The 25,089-nt window shown below is 39.8% G+C and overlaps 2 protein-coding genes, 1 long non-coding RNA gene and 1 pseudogene across 4 annotated transcripts in view; 1 reads left to right on the top strand and 3 right to left on the bottom strand.

Moving 5' to 3' along the window:
* LOC139535705 (transcription factor HES-5-like) lies at positions 1–1,368 on the bottom strand. Its single transcript, XM_071335409.1, has 2 exons — positions 1,250–1,368; positions 1–1,129 (listed from the first exon to the last, which is right to left on the bottom strand). The coding sequence occupies exons 1-2, from the start codon at positions 1,310–1,312 to the stop codon at positions 686–688; spliced, it is 507 nt and encodes a 168-aa protein (XP_071191510.1). The 5' UTR covers positions 1,313–1,368; the 3' UTR covers positions 1–685.
* An 8,899-nt stretch (positions 1,369–10,267) lies between these two features.
* On the bottom strand, positions 10,268–11,000 carry LOC139535704 (transcription factor HES-5-like; annotated as a pseudogene).
* A 2,950-nt stretch (positions 11,001–13,950) lies between these two features.
* Positions 13,951–16,179, bottom strand: LOC139535703 (uncharacterized). Its single transcript, XR_011667179.1, has 2 exons — positions 15,833–16,179; positions 13,951–14,352 (listed from the first exon to the last, which is right to left on the bottom strand). It is a non-coding gene; the product is annotated as an uncharacterized lncRNA (long non-coding RNA).
* Positions 16,180–16,423: 244 nt separating this feature from the next.
* The window catches only part of LOC139535702 (4'-phosphopantetheine phosphatase-like), a 28,329-nt gene continuing 19,663 nt past the window's right edge, over positions 16,424–25,089 (top strand). Inside the window, exons 1-2 of one of the 2 annotated variants that reach the window (XM_071335406.1) lie at positions 16,424–17,043; positions 17,463–17,545. In XM_071335406.1, coding sequence (XP_071191507.1) covers positions 16,911–17,043; positions 17,463–17,545 — 216 coding nt within the window. In that variant the 5' untranslated portion in view covers positions 16,424–16,910. The remainder of the gene's footprint in view (positions 17,044–17,462; positions 17,546–25,089) is intronic. The other variant, XM_071335407.1, reaches the window with a different exon arrangement.

Below are 25,089 nucleotides of genomic sequence, written 5' to 3'. Positions count from 1 at the left end.
TTGTTTTCGATGATTGTTTTTATTCGCATCAACTTGATTTGAAGATTTACATTCATTTTGAAAACATGTTTTCAAGCTTGACAATAACTTCTCGGAAGGCGAGTGATACTGATAAACTCACATAGTGACACAAACCATTACATATTTGTTTTAACTTATTCTGACTTAAATGCAGATATCATTTTTTATAATTATGACATATGATACTGTTTGCATGTTTTAATATCAATATCAAAACAGAACAAATAAGAATTACATTTTTTTCACTAGTCTTTCCACTAGGAAGACAGTGAACACCATATCTTAAATTATTATTTTTTTAAACTTCCCCACAGGGAAAAATACAAAATATATTCACTTTATAAAAATGAAATAGAATCTTATTCGTGAAACGAAAATAAAAACAGAAGATTCAATTGATGCTCTTGTAATCAAGAGAGGATAATTAAAATACTGACATTGTTAAGTCCTTTTCATTAAAACTAGAACTTATAGTATAAACTCCTGCAAATGCAGAAAATGAGGATGAAATCGTCAGTAATGTGGAGTTGGAAATGTCCTGCTTGAGCAGACGAGGAAGAAGATCTCTTCCTATTCTCATTACTGTCTAACATCCATAACATTATTCTTAGACCAACATGGTCCATTGTGCTTGTCTGAAAGTGCAGCTCCAGTCTGTAGGACACTACCAGGGCCTCCAGAGGGCGCTGTTAACTGGACTCTTCTCTTTGCTGATGCTGTGCTGGACTGGAGAGCTCAGCTGAGGCAGGTCACTCTCCCTTCTGTTCTTATCAGAGGATGGTTGCAGGCTCTGAAATTCCAGCAGCAAGTGGCTCAGCAGTTTTCTCTGAGATGGTGTCTTCAACTCATCTGTGGACAGGAAGTGTACAATCTCTTGGACACATCTGGAGTAACCCTGATTGACAGGTGCTGAGCATGAGGAGGAACTCACTGGCTGGTACTGTTGCTGTCGTCTCAGGAAGCAAACTGTCATCTCCAGGATGTCTGCTTTCTCCAGCTTGGAGTCAGACTGCTGGTTGAGGATCTCTGGACCCAGGAGAGACTTGAGCTGCTCAATGCTGCTGTTGATACGATCTCTGCGTAACTTCTCCACGACTGGCTTTCTAATCTGCAAAAAAATAAGGAGAGTCATTTATAACATTGCTCTAAAATATATCAGAGGTCTGATAAAAAGACGACAACTATTATCAAGAACCAAATCATAAAGCAAGTTGTAATTTCAATTTACCTTGTTTGTCAGAGTCAGGTGCTCCTTAGAGTAGATCATGGCTGAAGTGATTGTAGGTGCCATGGCTGGATCTCTGTGCTGGATCTCTGTGCTGTAGAGGTCTCTGTGTAGAAAGTGAATCTGATCTCTACATGCTTCATCTCTCCTATATATAGTCCCAAATCTGCATATGAATGTGTGGGTCTTGGGCTTGTTGGAGTTTCTCACAGTCTGTAGCCAATGGGGGAGCTTGGGTTCTTAATGCTGGGGACAATGGTCACGTCTCAGGGGAACAGGTGGGGGGTGATGGAGAGTGACTCGGAGCGCTGTGTGAATCTGGGAAAGTGGTGACCCCCAGATTTCCTGCCTAATGGATCAATGACACAGACAGTGCACACGCTCATCATCAAAACTTACACATGCGGGACTGACACATACCTTCTGCATTAAAACTTACACTGCTTTCTTATACATTTTATTGGAAGATTCATAGCCTACCATATTGTATTTGGTGACTGCATTATGAATATGACCTCTTTATTTGTTATCCTGAATAGAAAAATGGCTTCCTGCAAATTCTGTGCAAATTCAGTATTTTAGCTTGTTTGCGTGTTTGCTTTATCCGTAAAAGGTTTGTACACGTTTGATATTTATTCATGCTAAATGTTTTTTTCATTATAATGAAGTAGCGTAATTAGCATAATGGGATGAATTCTTATAGAAGACAGAGAAAATAGCAATATGAGCAAAATGTAGATCGATATCGGAATGACTTCATCATTTCATAATTTCTCATAACTAATAACTACTATTATTCCAGTTTTGGAAGTCCAGAGGTAGCAGATGTGTTCTCTGGCTTAAGCCTGGTGGTCAGTGTGAGTAGAGAGCTGATCTGAGTTTCCCACACTAAGTCCTGTGTGCTGTGATCAATGCACTACAAAAGCTGCTCATTGGACCTTTAGTGATGGCTATTGGATCTGTGTTGTATGATAGACAGATTCTGACATCACAGACCATCTGGATTCTGGAGGGAAACTCCTGCACTGCCTGATTCAACACATACTCTTAGAGGTACAGACCGTGTATCCAAGTTAGTCCAAGTCAATGTCTGCAATTCAATCCGTTTTCTAAATGGTATTTAAGCTGATATTGATTCTCTTTGTCCTAGACAATAGCTATATTTTAAAGGAAACATTTGATGTTTTTACAAATGACATAAAATAATAAGATTTTCTTCCAGGAAGATAGGAATAGTGTAAAAAAAAATACGGAACCAAATAGTCAAATCACCATTTAGTATGCCTTGTTAAATGGCATTGTCTCTACACAAGCAGTTCCCATCAAGCCCCTGGGGTTAAGTTTGTTTCTTAGATATTTGTCAATTTAGATGATGGTAAATACAAATATTTAATACAAATATAGGCTACCGAGACTATAATTGATATAGTCTCGGTAGCCTATACAAGAAGCAACAAGTTTAATAAAAAATCCTGAAGGGTTAACCATACAGCAAGTTATTATTGGCCTTATTTCATTAGCATTAGTATAAGGACTGTAACAATACATTTCAAAATAAGACTATGAAATTAGATTTTCACCAGACACTTTATTTACTTTTTTGGTTTGGGAAATTATGTGAACATTTACTAAACATAGGCCTAGGATTCTGAAATATAACAATCAAAATTCCTCTCCCTATCCCTTGACCCCCCCCCCCCCCCCCTGTGTAGGGGTCTGAGTCTATTGTCTCAAAGAGGCTCTGCGAATGAGTTTTCCTGGGTTTCCCACACTCTCTCCATTGACTGCTTTCCTTTCAATGGAACAACAGAAGTGTGTCTTATTACTCATCACATTAGCTATGCAGTTGAGTCAAGTCCCAGACAAAGAAGGATACTTACTCTGTCTGCCCACCTGACTATGATGAGGGTATCAATAAGCTTTATTTTTATAAATCACTTAGAAAATCTACCATGTTAGCTAAATCAAGATATAGAACACCTGTAATCTACGGAACAATGCAGAAAAGATACATTTTACCAATGTAAAAATTGTTTATTTGCCTTTTGTAATGACATTGCACAAGTAAGCACTTCTGCGAAGACTAACGTGCAAACAGTGTTGGGAAAAGTATCCAATTGTCATACTTGAGTAGAAATAAAGATACTTTAATAGAAAATAACTAATGTGAAAGTCCCCCAGTTAAATACTACTTGCGTAAAAGTCTAAAAATATTTGGTTTTAAATATAGTTAAGTATCACAAGTAAATGTAATTGCTCAAATATACTTAAGTATCAAAAGTAAAAGTATGAATAATTTCAAATTCCGTACGTTAATCTGCCACGTTGTATAATGATAGGAGACAGGCGCAGGATAAAATAAAAAATCCCTAACCAAAATAGAGTACGTCATGGGGACGAAGCCCAAAACAAACACGTATATACATAACACAGGGATGTAACCCAAACAAAAGAGCGAGGTGTAAACTTATAATAAATACATGGGACGAGACCCGGAATAATAATACACAGGACGAGACCCGTAATAACAAGTGCACACTAACACGGTATGTAAACCGTAATACAATGTACAGTAAACGTAGTACAAAAGCCGATACCACAGAGCACAGGTACTTAACAAGACCAACAGACATGGAACAATAATCGACAAGGACAATGGGGAACAGAGGGCACAATAATACACATACTAATCAGGGGGAATAGGAACCAGGTGTGCGTAATGAGACAAGACAGTCCGGGGTTGGTGGTAATGTGGTAATGATCCAGCCTAGAAGGCCGGTGATGTAGACCTCTGGAGCTGGTGAACGGAATGAGCAGCAGTACCGGGGGGATCCGTGACATAATCAAACCAGACAGCACACTTTTCTAGTTTTTAAGGGTCTGAATACTTATGTAAAAGTGATATTTCAGTTTTAAACTTTTTATAAATGAGCAAAAATGGCTACAAACCAGAAAAAAACAATTTAATACATTTTAGAATAAGGCTGTAACCTAACAAAATGAATTAGAGGTCGACCGATTAATCGGAATGGCCGATTAATTAGGGCCGATTTCAAGTTTTCATAACAATCGGATATCGGTATTTTTGGACACCGATTTTGCAGATTAAAAAAAAAAAAATTGTATTTATTTTTTACACCTTTATTTAATCTTTATTTAACTAGGAAAGTCAGTTAAGAACACATTCTTATTTTCAATTACGGACTAGGAACGGTGGGTTAACTGCCTCGTTCAGGGGCAGAATGACAGATTTTCACCTTGTCAGCTCGGGGGGGATCAATCTTGCAACTTTACAGTTAACTAGTCCAACGCAATAACGACCTGCACTCCACAAGGAGACTGACTGCCTGTTACGCGAATGCAGTAAGCCAAGGTAAGTTGCTAGCTAGCATTAAACTTATCTTATAAAAACAATCAATCATAATCACTAGTTAACTACACATGGTTGATGATATTACTAGATATTATCTAACGTGTCCTGCGTTGCATATAATCTGACTGAGCATACAAGCATACAAGTATCTAAGTATCTGACTGAGCGGTGGTAGGCAGAAGCAAGGTAAGTTGCTAGCTAGCATTAAACTTATCTTATAAAAACAATCAATCATAATCACTAGTTAACTACACATGGTTGATGATATTACTAGATATTATCTAACGTGTCCTGCGTTGCATATAATCTGACTGAGCATACAAGCATACAAGTATCTAAGTATCTGACTGAGCGGTGGTAGGCAGAAGCAGGCGCGTAAACATTCATTGAACAGCACTTTCGTGCGTTTTGCCAGCAGCTCTTCGTTGTGCGTCAAGCATTGCGCTGTTTATGACTTCAAGCCTATCAACTCCCGAGATAAGGCTGGTGTAACCGAAGTGAAATGGCGCGCTAATAGTGTTTCAAACGTCACTCGCTCTGAGCCTTGGAGTGGTTGTTCCCCTTGCTCTGCATGGGTAACGCTGCTTCGAGGGTGGCTGTTGTCGTTGTGTTCCTGGTTCGAGCCCAGGGAGGAGCGAGGAGAGGGACGGAAGCTATACTGTTACACTGGCAATACTAAAGTGCCTATAAGAACATCAAATAGTCAAAGGTTAATGAAATACAAATGGTATAGAGGGAAATAGTCCTATAATTCCTATAATAACTACAACCTAAAACTTCTTACCTGGGAATATTGAAGACTCATGTTAACTTATGGCTGCATCCCGCTACCGGGATCGATATGACAGCAGCCAGTGAAAGTGCAGGGCGCCAAATTCAAACAACAGAAATCTCAAAATCAAAAAAACATACATGTGTTTTATATCATTTTAAAGGTAATCTTGTTGTTAATCCCACCAAAGTGTCCGATTTCAAATATGCTTTTCAGCGAAAGCACTACAAACGATTATGTTAGGTCACCACCAAACCACAATAAGCACAGCCATTTTTCCAGCGAAAGATAGCTTTCACAAAAAGCAGAAATAGAGATAAAATGAATCACTAACCTTTGATTATCTTCATCAGATGACACTCATAGGACTTCATGTTACACAATACATGCATGTTTTGTTTGATAAAGTTCATATTTATAACAAAAAATCTGAGTTTACATTGGCGCGTTACATTCACTAGTTCCAAAAACATCAAGTGATTTTGCAGAGAGCCACATCGTTTCAACAGAAATACTCATCATAAATGTAGATGATAATACAAGTTATACACATGGAATTATAGACATATCTCTCCTTAATGCAACCGCTGTGTCAGATTTCAAAAAAACTTTACGGAAAAAGCAAATCATGCAATAATCTGAGACGGAGCTCAGAACAATAGCCAAATTAGTCGCCATGTTGGGGTCAACAGAAACCAGAAAATACATGATAAATGTTTCCTTACCTTTAATGAACTTCATCAGAATGCAGTCCTAGGAATCCCAGGTCCACAATAAATGCTTGATTTGTTCGATAATGTCCGTTATTTATTTTCAATTAGCTACTTTGGTTAGCGCGTTAGCGGTAAACAATTCCAAAGTCACAAAGCGCATCCACTATAACGTGACGAAATGTCCAAAAGTTCCGTAACAGTCAGTAGAAACATGTCAAACGATGTACTGAATCAATCTTTAGAATGTTGTTAACATACATCTTGATTAACGTTCCAACCGGAGAATTAGATTGACTTCAGAAGAGCGGTGGAACGGAGGTCCTCCTCATGTGAAGGCGCGTGTTCAATGCGTGGTCACCTCATGGCAGTGATGACTAATTCCTGTCTCCTTCGGCCCCCCTTCACATTAGAGTCATCAGACAAAGTTCTATTGACTGTTGACATCTAGTGAAAGCCGTAGGAAGTGAAAACTCATCAATATCTCGTTGTAATTTCAATGAGAGCTTGGTTGAAAATCTGCCACCTCAGAAACAATTCAAACAGGAAGTGGAACTTCTCAGGTTTTTGCCTCCCATATGAGTTTTGTTATACTCACAGACATAATTCAAACAGTTTTAGAAACTTCAGAGTGTTTTCTATCCAATACGAATATTGGAATAATCGAATAATATGCATATATTAGCAACTGGGACTGAGGAGCAGGCAGTTTACTATGGGCACCTCTGTACACCTTTCATCCAAGCTACTCAATACTGCCCCTGCAGCCATAAGAAGTTAAAAGGAACCACCAGCGTTCATATGTTCTCATGTTCTGAGCAAGGAACTTAAACGTTAGCCATCTTACATGGCACATATTGCACTTTTACTTTCTCCTCCACCACTTTGTTTTTGCATTATTTAAACCAAATTGAACATGTTTCATTATTTATTTGAGGCTAAATTGATTTTATTGATGTATTATATTAAGTTAAAATAAGTGTTCATTCAGTATTGTTGTAATTGTCATTATTACAAATACATACAAATACATTTTTATTTTTATTATAAAAGCCGATTAATCGGTATCGGCTTTTTTGGTCCTCCAATAATCGGTATCGGCGTTTGAAAAATCATAATCGGTCAACCTCTAGTCTGAATACTTTTCAAAGGCACTGTATTTGAATATACTCAAATACAGAGTATATTCAAATACAATTAAATACATACATGCATTTGACCCCAGGTCCTAAAAATATTTGAAATCATTACATTTACATTTTAGTCATTTAGCAGACGCTCTTATCCAGAGCGACTTACATTTTATTACATTTTACATACTGAGACAAGGATATCCCTACCGGCCAAACCCTCCCTAACCCAGGCCAAATATGCCAATTGTGCGTCGCCCCACGGACCTCCCGGTTGCGGCCGGCTGCGACAGAGCCTGGGCGCGAACCCAGCCCAGCCTGGGCGCGAACCCAGAGACTCTGGTGGCGCAGCTAGCACTGCGATGCAGTGCCCTAGACCACTGCGCCACCCGGGAGGCCCCAGGTCAAATCATGTATTAGTAAGCTATTATTTGAAAATACTTTTAATACTTCCAGTAGTAGGTGATTTCGGCCACATTATTTGAAAATACTCAAATACACAGAAAGTACGTATTTAAATAACAAATAATCAAATACACATATATTTGAAGTTGGAGCCTAGGTTTGCTAGTGATACATATCTCATACCTCTAAACCCTCAACTAAATTAATTAACACAGAATATTACATACAGTGCCTTCAGTATTCACACCCCTTGACTTGTTCCAAATGTTGCTGTGTTACAGCCTGAGATTTGTGTCACTGGCCTACACACAATACCCCATAATGTCAAAGTTTAATTATGTTTTTAGAAATGTTGACTAATTAATAAAAAATAAAAAGCTGAAATGTCTTGATTCAATAAGTATTCGACACATTTGTTATGGCAAGCCGTAACAAATAAATTCAGGAGTAAAAATGTGCTTAACAAGTCACATCTTAAGTTGCATGGACTCACTTTGTGCAATACTAGTGTTTAATGTGATTTTTGAAAGACTACCTCATCTCTGTACCCCACATATACAATTATCGGTAAGGTTTCCTAGTCGAGCAGTTAATTTCAAACACATATTCATCCACAAAGACCAGGAACGTTTTCCCAATGCCTCGCAAAGAAGGGAACCTATTGGTAGATGGGTTAAAAAAATACATTGAATATCCCTTTGAGCATGGTGAAGTTATTAATTACACTTTGGATGGTGTATCAATACACCCAGTCACTACAAAGATACAGGCGTCCTTCATAACTCAGGTGTCAGAGAAACCGCACAGAGATTTCATCATGAGGCAATGGTGACTTTAAAACAGTTACAGAGTTTAATGACTGTGATAGTAGAAAACTGAGGATGGATCAATAACATTGTAGTTACTCAACAATACTAACCAAAATGACAGAGTGAAAAGAAAGAAGCCTGTATAGAATTCAAGTATTTCAAAACATGCATCCTGTTAGCAATAAGGCACTAATGTAAAATTGCAAATAATGCAGCAAAGAAATTATCTTGATGTCCTGAATACAAAGCATTATGTTTGGGGGCAAACACAACACATCACATCTTCATATTTTAAAGCATGGTGTTGGCTTCATCATGTTATGGGTATGCTTGTCATCGGCAACGACTAGGGAGTGTTTTTGGGGATAAAAAGAAACGGAATAGAGCTAAGTACAGGCAAAATTCTAGAGGAAAACCTGGTTCAGTCTCCTTTCCAACAGACACTAGGAGAAAAATTCACCTTTCAGCAGGACAATAACCTTAAACACAAGTCCAAATATACACTGGAGATGCTTACCAAGATGACATTGAATGTTTCTGAGTGGCTTGGTTACAGTTTGACTTAAATCGTCTTGAAAATCTATGGCTGTCTAGCAATGATCAACAACCAACTTCACAGAGCTGGAAGAAGTTTAAGAATAATAATGTGCAAATATAGTACAATTCAGGTGTGCAAAGCTCTTAGAGACTTACCCAGAAAGACTCACATCTGAAATCGCTGACAAAGGTGATTCTAACATGTATTGACTCAGGGGTGTGAATACTTATGTAAAAAAAAAAAGAGATATTTATTTATTTAATTTAAAAAAATTTTTTTGAACATTTCTAAAAACATGTATTCCCTTTGTCATTATAGGGTATTGTGTGTAGATGGTTGAAAAAAAAAATATATTTAATCAATTTTGAATTCAGTCTTTAACACAACAAAATGTAGAAAAAGTCAAGGGGTATGAATACTTTCTGAAGGTACTGTAACTACTGGATAATCATATATTTATTGATGACGTTCATAAGCCATTGCATCTTTCTTTCCTTGGATCTAAGATTTTAGGATGTCAAATGATCAGTACTTGGACTCTAACGCAAAATATAGGATTTTGAAAAAAAACACACAAACCATCAGATACATTTAATGATTTCTTTTATTTTTCATATAGAATAGTTTTCCTTAATTTTGTGATTAAACATTCCTACAATTTCTTGAAAACATCTTCAAGACACATCATATAAAATCTCCATAGAAGCAACTGCAAACAAATGCATTTCTTACAGATACATATGTCAATATGATGTGAGCATTTCAGTGCTGTAACATTGGTAGTGCATCACAAAAAAACTGGCTTGAATATCAAGCAAATCAATTAAAGATTTGTAAGTCATAAACAAGAAAATATTATCTGAAATTCCTTCACAGAAGGATAGTGTTGCATAATTCAAGAATTTAAACATTCTTTGTGCGCTTTCTCACCCAATGTGGGTAATAAATAGACTATAATGGGTCAATGATGAATAATAATTCAATACAAATCTTCAAAGAAGATAAATTCACTCAAAAACATCAAAAATATTATGAAATTAATTGTTCCTTTGTAGTTGTTTTGCATTTTCTGAACAATGCAGATTATAAACTATCTTTAGCAGATTGAGGAATTTCGTCTTAAATAGTAAGAATAACTTAACATGATACTCATGTTACATGAAAAGGAAAAGTGATGATATTTCCTCACAGAGGAAAATAAAAAAGGTCATATCAATATGAACTTCCATTGGGAAGGCTTTTTCACATATTCATGAAAAAACTATAAACACAATCAAAACATAACTTTTAAATGTCCTGCTTAAGCAGAAGATTATGTCTCTTTACATTGTCATTACTGTCCACAACATTAATGTAAGACCAACGTGGTCCATTATGTTTGTCTCAGAGTGGAGCTCCGGTCTGTAGGACTCTACCAGGGCCTCCAGAGGGCACTGTTGACTGGACTCTGCTCTTTGCTTATGCTGTGCTGGGGTGGGGGACTCAGCTGAGACAGGTCACTCTCCCTTCTGTTCTTATCAGAGGATGGCTGAAGTATCTGGAAGTGGCTCAGCAGTCTTCTCTGGGATGTGTCTTCACCTCATCCTTGGACAGGAAGTGCACAATCTCTTGGACACTCCTGGAGTAACCCTGATTGACAGGTGCTTAGCATGAGGAGTACCTCACTGGCTGGTACTGTTGTTGTCTATCAGGAAGCAAACTGTCAGCTCCAGGATGCCTGATTTCTCCATCTTGAAGTCTATGATCTCTGAATAACTTTTCCACCACTGGCTTTCTTAGCTGCAAGAAGAGAAGAGGAGAGTCATTAATAACCTTATTCTGATATATGGCATTATTGAAACAAATAATCCATCCACCAAAGTAAATAAATGTCCTTGAATTTGAATCTTCAATTTACCTTGTTGGTCAGAGTCAGGTGCTCCTTAGAGTAGATCATGGCTGAAGTGATTGTAGGTGCCATGGCTGGATCTCTGTGCTGGATCTCTGTGCTGTAGAAGGCTCTGTGTAGAAAGTGAATCTGATTTCTACTGGCTTCATCTCTCCTATATATAGTCCCAAATCTGCATATGAAAGTGTGTGTCTTGTGCTTGTTGGAGTTTCTCACAGTCTGTAGCCAATGGGTGAGCTTGGGAAGACAATAAGGAATGTGGAGCTGCCACATGCTCAGTATTCTTATTGCTGGGGGACAATGGTCACGTCTCAGGGGAACAGATGGAGGGGTGATGGAGAGTAACTCACAGAGCGCTGTGTGACTCTGGGAAAATGGTGACCCCCGGATCTTGGGACCAATGACACTGACAGAGCACACGCTCATCATCACAATTTACAATTGACTCAAATACTTTTCAATAAAATTCCTAATAATTTTAGGTTTTTGCATTTTAGATAATTATTACTGTCCTGACATTGTAAAAATTCCATCCAATGTGAAGCACTTTGAATGGGTTCAAATACCTGCTCATATAGCCTAATTAGTCTAATTCAATAACTTATTTCCACTATTATAACTGCCATGTTGTTTAGCTGTTCAGATGATTCAGAACATATACATTTTATACTGATATAAATAAATATACTGATTTATAAGGTAATACTATTATGTACAAAACATAACCTCAGTTTTCAGGCTTGTAAATTGTTGCTCATTCACTTCCTGAAGTGTGCCTATTCCCCCACTGAGACTCACAGGTGCTGGTGGGACTGATGAATGACCATGAACTGTCTCTGCTCTCTAGAGCTTTCCCACACTGCCCATTGCGATAGCTTCAAATAAACAATAGAAGTGTGCATTGTTTAATGCTAATGAATCTCTACACAAGCCGTTTCCAACATGCCCTTGGGATTAAAGCTCATGAGTACAATATTTCTCAATGAGGAAATAGACAAACACAAACATTTTGACTAGAGGTAAATATTGTCACATGAGTTGTTGGAACATTCGTCACATTCACCACTGCATCAAAAAAGTGGTGTCAATCTCATTTACGACTAATGAGAAACAATGGAAGACAGTGGAAATGTTTACTTTACTTAATTGCATTTTAGTTTTAGAGGGACATTGCACTTAATCAACATTACTGTAGAAGTGCACGTATTAGCCAGCCGACTAATTTTCATCATAGAATTTGGAATGTAACTATGAAACAGTCACAAGAAATGTTCACAAATCAATGCTTCGCTTCATTCTCGTCGCCAAACCCACTGGCTACAGGTTATCTACACGTCTCTGCTAGGTAAAGCCCCGCCTTATCGCAGCTCACTGGTCACCATAGCAGCACCCACTCGTAGCACGCGCTCCAGGAGGTATATCTCACTGGTCACCCCCAAATCCAATTCCTCCTTTGGTCGTCTTTCCTTCCAGTTCTCTGCTGCCAATGACTGGAACGAACTGCAAAAATCTCTGAAGCTGGAGACTCATATCTCCCTCACTAGCTTTAAGCACCAGCTGTCAGAGCAGCTCACAGATCACTGCACCTGTACATAGCCCATCTGTAAACAGCCCATCTATCTACCTACCTCATCCCCATACTGTATTTATTTTATTATTTATATTGCTCCTTTGCACCCCAGTATCTCTACTTGCACATTAATCTTCTGCACATCTACCATTCCAGTGTTTAATTGCTATATTGTAATTAATTCACCACCATGGCCTATTTTATTGCCTTAACTCCCTTATCTTACCTCATTTGCACTCACTGTATATAGACTTTTTGTTTCCCTTTGTTCTACTGTATTATTGACTGTATGTTTTGTTTATTCCATGTGTAACTCTGTGTTGTTGTATGTGTCGAATTGCTATGCTTTATCTTGGCCAGGTCGCAGTTGCAAATGAGAACTTGTTCTCAACTAGCCTACCTGGTTAAATAAAGGTGAAATTATTTATTTATTTTTAATTAAAAAATAATGAAAGTATTTTTTAAATAAAGCGTTTCACATGTTCGCTTTCAAAGGATAAATTAAGAGAGCCATCTCAGAATTTAAATATAAAGAAACTATTGAGAATATTAATTGATGGCTGAAAGAGCATGAGGAATGCATTTGGAATGTATTGGGAACCCCAACAACATCTATTCAAACCCCTCCTGCCATGCAGTGGGTCTTTGTGATAGCAGACACACTTATATTGTGTGTCAGGGCTCAGCAGACTGCATGCAGAAGTGTGGGAAGCCGTGTGTCTCTGTGGCTCCCAGCTCCAGAGAGAAGAGGGCGTGTGACTGGGGCACACTCAGCTTTGTGCAGGGAGCCAGCTGTGCTGTGAAACGCAGAGAAGGGAAGTGTGCTGCCTGGGGCTTCTGGGAAACCTGCGCCTGTAGACAGACAGACAGGTCATCATCACCTCAGAGCTGCAGCACTCTGATGGAGTCACATTACCTGGAAGGTCGTCTGATACAGATGGACAAGTGTGAAAGGACTCCAATCTGATCAGTACTGTCACTGTCTCAAACAGCTTTCAGTAAAAGTTACAACATTATGAGTAGCCTACCAGTGTTTTAAAGGTATGTATCATCTCACACATATGTAAGTTGTGGGATCAATGCCTGTGTCTTTGATCCCAACATTTAGCAGCAGATCTGGGGGGCACCACTTTCCCTGATTCACACAGCGCTCTGAGAGTCACTCCATCACCCACCACCCCTCCACCTGTTCCCCTGAGACGTGACCATTGTCCCCCAGCAATATGAACACTGAGCATGTGGCAGCTCCACATTCCTTATTGTCCTCCCAAGCTCACCCATTGGCTACAGACTGTGAGAAACTCCAACAAGCCCAAGACACACACTTTCATATGTAGATTTGGGACTATATATAGGAGAGATGAAGCCAGTAGAAATAACTCTACACAGAGACCTCCACAGCACAGGGATCCAGCCATGGGGCCTACAATCACTTCAGCAATGATCTACTATAAGGAGCACCTGACTGACCAAAAAGGTCAATTGAAGATTCAAATTCAAGGACCATTATTCAGTTTGATTAGATTTATTATTTGCTTCAATAATACCATATTCCAGAACAACACTTTTAATGACACTCCTCCTCTTCTCACAACTAAGAAAGCCAGTGGTGGAGAAGTTACGCAGAGATAGTATCAACAGCAGCATTGAGAAGCTCAAGTCTCTCCTGGGTCCAGAGATCCTCAATCAGCAGCACAACTTCAAGCTGGAGAAAGCAGACATCCTGGAAATTAGTTTGCTTCCTGAGAGGACGGCAACACATCCAGCGAGTGAGTTCCTCCTCATGCTCAGCACCTGTCAATCAGGGTTACTCCAGATGTCTCCAAGAGATTTTGCACTTCTTGTCCAAGGATGAGGTGAAGACACATTCCAGAGAAGACTGCTGAGCCACTTCCAGAGCCTGCAGCCATCCTGTGATAAGAACAGAAGTGAGAGTGACCTGCCTCAGGCAACAGCAAAGAGAAGAGTCCAGTCAGCAGAGAAAACCTATGGATCACGTTGGTCTAAGAATAATGGTATCATTGTCATGGACATGAATGAGAATAGGAAGAGATCTTCTTTATCTTCTACTCATGCAGGAGTTTCTAAAAGTCTTGCTCTGATTGAGACTGTTCATTTCAGTTTTACTGAATAAGTTTTTCTCAGAAAATGATCCATACTATGAAAACTAAATTTTTGTAGTGTGATGGTATTATATAATGAATAACCTTTATTTTTTCTAAAGTGTGTTGATTATGTTGAATGGTGATTCATGAGCAACATCAACTTTAAAAGTCCTCTATGAGGACTTTTATGCAAACTTTTGGGGATTGTCTAATGATCTGTTTTAAGGTCAAATCTTAGAGAATAAGCAATTGTTTCCACTACATTTGTGTACTGATATAGTTTTATTTACATTGTATTGAGCATCTTATGTGAAACATGTATTAGTTATCTATTTGATAATGATGGACCTAAGCTACAGCATCACTGTTCCTCCATGATGATTATTTACCCAAGCTGGGTATTATACCTGTAATCATCACTCTGTGATAAGCAATACTCTGATTTAAGAACAAACTTGTCAATTTTATTTTATGATGTTTTGTGATATGATAAAACATGATAAAACATTACCCGAATGTGCCTATTGCAGATTGATGAAAACTGTCTCCAAACTCTTGTTGATTTTCAACAATCCAGTGTCTTTTTTAAAGACAGTAAATGTAGCCTATATCCCCCATACTATTGCCTGGCAGCCCATACTCTGTCAGAGTAAGACTTGGAGATTTTTCCATGTTCTGTTTGTGATGTTTAATCACTTTGCACAATGTGTCTCATTGAGTCAATTTTTTATAAATTCAAATTAAATACTTTTTCTTGTTCTTTACTTAGTTACATTTTCTCATCTTTACTATGACAGCCTATATTTCAGTTCAATAATGTGTAGGCTTAGGCCTAAAAGTGAAATGATTACAAATTACAGTGGTGGGAAAAAGTATTTAATTGTCATACTAGAGTACATGTAAAAAGTCAAAGTAAATGCAAATTCCTTATATTAAGCAAATATTATCTGCACGATTCTTAAAAAAAAAAAGTATTTACAGACCGATAGGGCACACTCCAATACTCAGACATAATTTACAAATGCAGTATTTGTGTTTAGTAAGTCTGCCAGATCAGACGCAGTAGGGATGACAAAGCGTTATATTAATACGTGAATGGATTGCACCATACTGCTGTCCTATCTGAGCATTCGAAATATAACAAGTTTTTGGGTGTCAGTGAAAATGTATGGGAGTAAAAAGTACATATTTTCTTTAGGAATTTATGTCAAAATAAAAGTTGTCAAAATATAAAATAGTAAAGTACAGATATCCCAAAAATAGTAATTAAAAGTATTTGTACTTACTTACTGTACACCACTGTGTGCTGAAGGTTTACGATGATATAATAATGATTTTTGTTGCTCATCAAATGTGTACCAAATAGTTTCACAAGTGTTCACCATGTGTAGGCCTACAGAAAATATCACAGAAGACCAGAGATTTCCTAAAGCAAATATCACAGAAGTTCAGGGCCATGTTCAGTTGCCAAACGTTATTGAATGTTGCAGATAGAAATGCCATGGATAGAGCCAATGTGATTCCTTATTCTACACTTATTCTACACTTATTCTACAGGCATCTGAATGTTCCAAAACGTTGCGTCCCGCTATACGCAGGATAGGCAACTGTGTCATCGACTGACAAATTGCTATAACATATTATGTGGTTAGCTAATACTTAAAATGCCTATCTAGGCGTTGTATGATCTGGTATGCGTCAGCAAACGCCTGGGCAGAGTAATGTGCCCATTGGTTGATGCATGCAACGTCTGAGCAGAGGAACACGACCAATGAGGCGATTTGATTAATCTGGGCCCGGCGCCCGGTTAGGGACTGTGAAAGTTGAATGCATTCGTTTTGGAAGCTGGCTAAATCCCGGGAGTGAGCCAGGTGTCCTAGTGGAGTAATGAGTGGGATTCTATTTTTTAACATGCAAACGTGATTTTTTTTTAATATAAACGCTTTATCTACCTTCCCAATGAAAACTAGTTTGAAAAATCAAACATGTTTTATGGTAAAGAGATGTACGTTTCTGGACGGAGCACTATCTATTGTGCTGACGCATCACAGCGGATATTCGGATTTTGCGTCACCCTGTCACTCAACCATTTTAACTTTTTTGCTATTTTTAAATAGGGACATAAAACTAAAACTTTTCAACTGAGGGGTCTAAGAACCATTTTGCCGCCTGGTGGAGCCGGGCCATGGACGATGCACCATGCTGCCTTGTTAACAACATGACCGAGCTGTAGTCAAGTGGGTCATATCAGCCAGGCTACGAGCGGCGCAGAATAGCATTCGATTGAGATAGGCGCTCATCCTGCCCGTTCTCGTCACAGGCTATAGTCAGTGCCCTGCTGCTCAGCATAATCGAATCCGCCCAATGTCTACTTCCAAGATGGCGGCGGGATGTGAAAGAGTGGACAGTAGTCACAGCATGGATAAAAGCATAACTCTTCCACCCGACGAGATCTTCAGGAATTTGGAAAATGCAAAGAGGTTCGCAATAGACATAGGTAACGTTATACACTAAGTTGCATTTTTCTAGCACTACTTGAATATATTCAGTTGGCTTCTTACTTTGACTACACACACAGCCAGGCATTCACGAGAGGTTAGCAAGCAGCGACGCGTTGTCGTTCTGTCTGGCTAGCTAACACTGCAGTGTTTATATTAACTAAATTAAGTACCTGTTGCTGCGAAGTTACTTTAGCGCCACAAGCCTGCTACAGACATACATGTTATCTAGTGGCAATTAACATTTTTATGGGCCAACTTAGCTGTAGTTTTCTCAACTGTCTAGCTAGTTAAGTTAGCTAATTTTTACCACTGAGCAAAAGTGGCTGAGCTGTCAACAGTGTCTGACATGTTATTCCATGCTAACTAGGTAGCTACTACGATCAATTATCTCAAGAACAACGTTTTTTTCTCACAGGTGGATCTCTGACGAAACTCGCCTATTACTCCACTGTTCAACACAAAGTAGCGAAAGTACGGTCATTCGACCATACTGCAAAGGTAGGTGGTATACATAAACGTTGGAACACTGTCAGTACCCTCAGCCTGGCGTCAGACTAGACGCAACATAGTACATGTACAACCGGGACACCCAAAATTTGGTTACATAAGACCGATGGTTACTCAAGCGAAAGTAGGGTGGGTGGATGGGTGGCCATATAACAGGAACGTTTAGCAACCAATGTTCCCTCTAAGCTACGCACGTGCAAGCAGTTCCCCAGGGACTACCGCGCAGAAGAAACTTCAGCCACGCAGAGAAGCACGAGATTGAACTTCACTCAACTTTCTAGAGTTTGTTCCATTAGTTTACACTATTGTCGTTCCTTTACTGTGGGAATTGTGATCGAATCAACACAATATTAGCTACTTTAAATGCAACGTAACAAAACACACTATGCAAGAGATTTTGTTGTATGCAGAAGGCATTGGAGTAGGATTCTATTGCATTGACAGGCAAGACTTAGATCCGTACTCTATGCAGACCGGTAAGCCATAACCAGTCAGTGCTGCAGTAGGATCGGTGCCATTTATTTTGAACTGGACTGTTTTTACAGCATGAGCGGTCATGAGGTGATGCACTTGTTTTGTGATCAAAGCGATAGCTATTTATAGCGATGTATGCACATTTGTTCATATCCTTTGCTAGTTAGTGAATTTTTAACAGTTATGGATAATTTGTAGTCAGCAATGGGGGAGTGATTGCTTCCTACAAGAGCACAATACGTGTGCAATTATAGACGTCTTTGAAAAGCGAGTCAGGTAAAGAGCTTTTCTTTGTCTTAAAGGGACAGTGTTGTATTTTGAGACGGGTTTGAATAAGCTAAGTAGTAGTATGGGAGTAATGATGCATTTTATTTTGTTAAGTGGTTTCTTGCATCAAACAACACATTTTCAGTCACCTCCTTGTCTGAAGGACAAGTGGATAAACAGGTTCATGTCAAGCCTTGCATGTTGTTTTTTTTCAAAAGTCTCATGGAATTTAGACCTACATTGAACACCACACATTGGCTGCTACTGTAGGCTGAATGATAGAACAGCTATTTCCATGTTAAAATGTTATGGGATGCATTTTCTTTATTGTTTTTGATGGTAGGCCTACATTATGATCAAATAGCCACGGTAGCGTTCTTGGTCACTGTTATAACTGTACCTTAAAGCTCAGTACAGCCTAAGATGTTCACAGCAATCGCTCGCCAGAAGTTGCACAGAATTTTCACAACGTTCAATTTGGTGCTCAGCAGACCTGAAATTTACTCCGTGACAAAACAAATTAGAGGGAACATTGCGAGTTCGAATCTCATCATGGTTAACTTGAGCATTTTAGGGAATTAGAAACTTTTCAACTACTTTTTACTTTTTTGCTACTTTGTATCTACTTGGCATGTTAACTAACCCTTCCCATACCTCTAACCTTAACCCTTTAAGCTAACCCTTTCCCTAAACTTGACCCTAACCCCTAAAAGCTGCTGCATGGTCAAGCATAAATTTGCTTCAACCCTAACCCCTAGCCTAGCTAACGTTAGACAGAAAATCGTAACATATCATACGATGTTTGATGATCATCCACAAATTAATACATACCATACAAAACATAACAAATCATACTAAATGTAGTGTCTTGGATTTACGTACAGAATAATACGAAATGCTCTAAAACCAGGTTGCAGCGCTGAGGTCCAATGGAGCAGAGGACATACGGTACATAAGAGCTTGGTCTTTTCCCTGTTAGATTTGCTCAACTCCTGTGGTCAAAGATAATCGAGGAGAGGGACTGTTGATAATAATGCGCATGTATGAAATTAAGCCGCGGGAACTGGGAAATCTCAGACTTCCGACTGGGAAAAATCTTTAGAATTTTTCTAGAGCATTGACATGTAGATCACTGATGTCATGATTAGGGTTGCACATTTTGGGGAATAATCAGAGGTGGGAATATATGGGAATTAACAGAAATATATGCAAATTAATATTAATACCATTTTAAATGTAGAGATTTTTTGCATTGGCTATATTTACCATATCATATGAAGACAGAAACATAAGGTAAAAGGTTTATCATAAGTAGACATAATTGCAAATGATTAAATCCTTCCAATAGAAAAAAAAAAAAATGTAGTTACGAATTGAACTTTAATTGAGTTGACTCTTCACATGGGATGATTTCACTGAACAACAAAAGGGAATATTGAATGATCCATCGCGTCTCCCAAAAACGTTTTCAACATACATCTGTAAAATGATAGTCTAGACACTAAAGCTTTGGTTGTCTTCCTCTCAGGCTTCCATGTCTTCTCTCTGGACCTCCTCAATGTCCACCTCTTGAACATCAGACTGAGGCCTCATCTTTACTGTCACTTTCCAACCTTGTTGAGGATGGCTTGTTGTCAGGCTTAAAAAGCCTCAAATTTGCCTGGATGGCCACCAATTTTTCAACCCTTGTATTGCTCAGCCTGTTGTGTGCGTTGGTGTGTGTTCCCAAACAATGACCAGTTGCGCTCTGAGGCGGCTGATGTTGGTGGAATTTGGAGGATGATGGAGGCAACAGGGGAAAGAGCCTCAGATCCACAAAGTCCCTTCCACCAGGTGGCTGATGAGATATGTTGGCACGACTGCCATATTGCATCTCCATCCCAAAGCCCTTGCTTGGAAGTGTAATTCGCCAGACTGCCAAGAACCTTGCTCTCATCTAGGCCAATGTGGCGAGACACGGTAGTGATGACACCATAGGCCTTGTTGATCTCTACACCAGACAGGATGCTCTTGCCAGCATACTTGGGGTCCAACATGTACGCTGCGGCGTGTATGGGCTTCAGGCAGAAGTCTTCACGCTTTTTGATGTATTTCAGAACTGCAGTTTCCTCTGCTTGGAGCAACAGTGAAGTGAAGTGAACAGGGCAGTATGGATTTCTTCTCTTACATCTGAAAGCAGAGTCTGAACATTAGACAGGATAGTATTGTCTCCCTCAATCCGTGCAATGGCTACTGCTATAGGTTTCAGGCTGCTTACCACTCTCTCCCAAAATAGATCATCCGGGAGGATCCTCTTGATGGGGCTGGCCATATCTGTGATATGGCCATTTCTTGGAGAGACTCTTTCCCCTCTAGGAGACTGTCAAACTTGATGACAACACCACTCCAACGGGTGTTGCTGGGCAGCTTCAACGTGGTGTTCTTATTCTTCTCACTTTGCTTGGTGAGGTAGATTGCTGCTATAACTTGATGATCCTTCATATACCTAACCATTTCCTCGGCTCTCTTTTAGAGTGTATCCATTGTTTTCAGTGCCATGATGTCCTTGAGGAGCATATTCAATGCATGATCAGCACAGTCAATGGGTGTGATGTGAGGGTAGGACTCCTCTACCTTAGACCAAGCAGCCTTCAAGTTTGCTGCATTGTCTGTCACCAGTGCAAATATCTTCTGTGGTCCGTCATTGATGACTGCCTTGAGCTCATCTGCAATGTAGAGACCGGTGTGTCTGTTGTCCCTTGTGTCTGTGCTCTTGTAGAATAATGGTTGAGGGGTGGAGATGATGTAGTTAACTATTCCTTGATCATTCAACCACCCATCAAAGATGATTGCAAGTCTGCTTTCTCTATGATTTGCTTGACCTTCACTTGAACTCTGCATCCAGCAATTGAGTAGATAAAGCATGTCTGGTTGGAGGGGTGTATGCTGGGTGAAGAACATTCAGAAATCTCTTCCAATACACATTGCCTCTGAGCATCAGAGGTTAACCAGTTACATACACAGCTCGAGCAAGACATTCATCAGCATTTCTCTACGTTCCTCCATTGAGTCAAAAAAACTTCTGATTCCAGGAGGACCATGAGCTGTTGCTATCGATAAGATGTCTGATTCATCATTTTCACCTCGAGTAGAGGGAGAATTGTCAGAGGTTGCTTGTTGTGAGCGCTGAGGGAACTTTATGCACTTGGCCAGATGATTCTGCATCTTTGTTGCATTCTTCACATATGATTTGGCACAGTATTTGCGAATATATGCAGCTTTTCCTTCTACATAAGGTGGAGTGAAATGTCTCCACACATCAGATAGTGCCCGTGGCATTTTCCTGTAAATATTAGGGGAAAAATCAAATACAATTCCATGTACAGATAATGGAATTATGTACTCCTTTGTAAGATAAATGTTTTAAAAATGAAACATGTATGGAAACAGGTGAATTAATATTCCTCAGTTAACAGGTGTGCTAAAACCCACATGACAGCAAAAATGAACTAGCAGAAATTACTAGTTAACAAAAAAAGAATGTATGTCATATAAAATATATTCACCCCACCCGGTATTGTAATCAAAACTTACCAGAAAGCATGTCGTCCTTGGCTCAGACAGTGTAGTAGTGTGGGCTCAATAGCAAGATCTTGAGAATCAGATGTACATGTGATGGGAGAGTGCACTGCACATGTGATGGAAGAATGCACTGTGCTTGCAGAGGGTTGCAATTCCATTGAATTGGGGATAGTTTGACCAAAGTATGCCACAATACCTAGAATTGCCTTGTGTATCCCACAAAAAAATATTCAGTATAAACTAACCTTTTTTTGATGAATTTAAGCAAAATTCCCCAAATTCCATGGCTTAACTTCCCATGAAAAATATCTGGGGGAAATTCCGAAAGTCTCCCAGAAATGTCCAACCCTTTGCAACCCTAGTCATGATTTGACCTCGTTCCCAGTTATCTTGAAACTACCATGACGCTCCAATAGCGCGACATCAGGCAAATTACGTTTATTGGGTGGAATCCCAAAATAAATATACCATGTGATAAAAAACATTTTGCTTGTTGGCAGGAAATTTCATTGATAAAGGTTAAGTAGAACATCTCATTCCAAAATCATGGGCATTAATATGGAGTTTGTCTCCCCTTTGCCGCTATAACAGCCTCCACTCTTCTGGGAAGGCACTCCTCTAGCTGTTGGAACATTGCTGCAGGGACTTGTTTCCATTCAGCCACGAGCATTAGTGAGGTCGGGCACTGATGTTTGACGATTTGGCCTGGCTCACAGTCAGTGTTCCAATTCATCCTAAAGGTATTTGATGGGGTTGAGGTCAGGGCTCTGTGCAGGCCAGTCAAGTTCTTCCACATCGACAAACCATTTCTGTATTGACCTCGCTTTGTGCACGGGGGAATTGTCATGCTGAAACAGGAAAGGGCCTTCCCCAACTGTTGCTTCAAAGTTGGAAGCAAGATTTCCCTTCACTGAATCTACAGGGCCAAGCCCGTACCATGAAAAAGCCCCAGGCCATTATTCCTCCTGCACCAAACCTTAGTTGGCACTATGCATTGGGGCAGGTAGTGTTTTCCTGGCATCTGCCAAACACAGATTCCTACTTCAGACTGCTAGATGGTGAAGCCTGATTCATCACTCCAGGGAACATATTTCCAGAGTCCAATGGCGGCGAGCTTTACACAAAAGCCAGCCGATGCTTGGCATTGCGCATGGTGAGCTTAGCTTGTGTGTGGCTGCTTGGCCATGGAAACCCATTTCATAAAGCTCCAGATGAACAGTTCTTGTTTTGACGTTGCTTCCAGAGGCAGTTTGGAACTTGGTAGTGAGTGTTGCAATCGAGGACAGATGATTTTTACGTGCTACACACTTCAGCACTCAGTGGTCTCATTCTGTGAGCTTGTGTGGCCTACTAATTCGCGGCTGAGCCATTGTTGCTCCTAGACATTTCTATTTCCCAATAACAACACTTACAGTTGATCGGGGCAGCTCTAGCAGGGCTTTCCTTTGTTGGAAAGGTGTCATCATATGACGGTGCCACGTTGAAAGTTACTGAGCTTTTCAGTAAGGCCATAATACTGCCAATGTTTGTCTATGGAGATTGCATGGCTGTGTGCTCAGTTTTATACGCCTGTCAGCAACGGGTTTGGCAGAAATAGTCGAATCCACAAATTTGAAGGGGTGTCCACTTGTGTGTGTATAGTGTATCTTTTATATCAGCGAGAAATTGTTTTCTAAAAAGAAAATGTTAAATTACTCTGACAGAGTTCCTCGGTGGAGTTGGGAGAAACTTCCAGAAGGACAACCATCTATGCAGCACTCCACCAATCAGGCCTTTATGGTTGAGTGGCCAGACGGAAGCCACTCCTCAGTAAAAGGCACATGATAGCCCACTTGGAGTTTGTCAAAAGACACCTAAATACTCTCAGACCATCTGATGATCTCTTTGGTCTGAATGCCAAGCATCATGTCTGGGGAAACCTGGCACCATCCCTACGGTGAAGCATGGTGGTGGCAGCATCACGCTGTGGGGATGTTTTTCAGTGGCAGGGACTGGGAGACTAGTCAGGATTGAGGGAAAGATTAACAGAGCAAAGTACAGAGATCCTTTTTTAGAGCACTCAGGACCTCAGACTGGGGTGAAGGTTCACCTTTCAACAGGACAACGACCCTAGGCACACAGCCAAGACAATGCAGGAGTGGCTTCAGGACATGTCTCTGAATGTCCTTGAGTGGCCCAGCCAGAGGCCGGACTTGAACCCAATCGAACATCTCTGGAGAGACCTGAAAATCGCTATGCAGCGATGCTCCCCATCCAACCTGACAGAGCTTGAGAGGATCATCAGAGAAGAATGGGAGAAACTCCCCAAATACAGGTGTGTCAAGCTTGTAACGTCATACCCAAGAAGACTCAGGGCTGTAATCGCTGCCAAAGGTGCTTCAAGAAAGTACTGAGTAAAGGTTCTGAGTACTTATGTGAAATTTCAGTTTTTGTAATACATTTGCAAAATATTCTGAACCTGTTTTTGCTTTGTCATTATGGGATATTGTGTGTAGATTGACGCGGGGGGGAAAAACAATTGAATCCATATTAGAATAAGGCTGTAGTGTTACAAAGTGGAAAAAGTCAAGGGGTCTGAATACTTTCCATATGCTGTGTAGAGTGTAAATTTATTTTCAATGCTCACGCACGCGGGCGGTGTGGTCAGTATCTTTTTATCTGAAAGATTTTTTCTCGCTGATAAAAGTTAACGGCCATATGTTTCAAAAGCAATATTGCAAGGGAGGATTATTGAGGTTTCTAAACGTTAAAACACAGCATCGGGATTGTAGATGACATGAGCCAGTCGTTGGCGACTCTAATCGCTGAAAACTTTAGGGTGAAGGTAGAATGCCTCCTAGAGTTTGAGCACTAGATACACTTGTGCTTCCTCACCAAAAGGAGGCTTTCGAGGAGTGGAGTACCATCTTCCGTATGCTACTAACGAATTGACACACCACTCGACCACTTATCGGTTTCCTGGTCACTAAGGGGGGAGGAGAGAGGACGGAGGACAGAATTTTGCCAAAATGAGAGACCCCCCCCCCCCCCCTTGTGTCCAGCTATTTAAGCCATTTACTCAGCAACAATAACATCAAATGTCAGTGCTCAATGAGGGGATAAAGGGATTTGCTGCCAAAGTGCTCGGCTATGAAGTGTTATTAGTGTTTAGGCCTGGTTAACTAAGCAGACTGAACTGTGTTTCTGGTCTGAGGTCTCTGATGGGTCTACCTAATTAAAAAATGTGTGTGTAG

The sequence above is a fragment of the Salvelinus alpinus genome, chromosome 12, assembly GCF_045679555.1.
Source record: "Salvelinus alpinus chromosome 12, SLU_Salpinus.1, whole genome shotgun sequence".
In the NCBI taxonomy this organism is placed as follows: Eukaryota; Metazoa; Chordata; class Actinopteri; order Salmoniformes; family Salmonidae; genus Salvelinus; species Salvelinus alpinus.
Note: the sequence above shows the minus strand (reverse complement) of the source record. Positions and strands in the feature narration are given on the sequence as shown.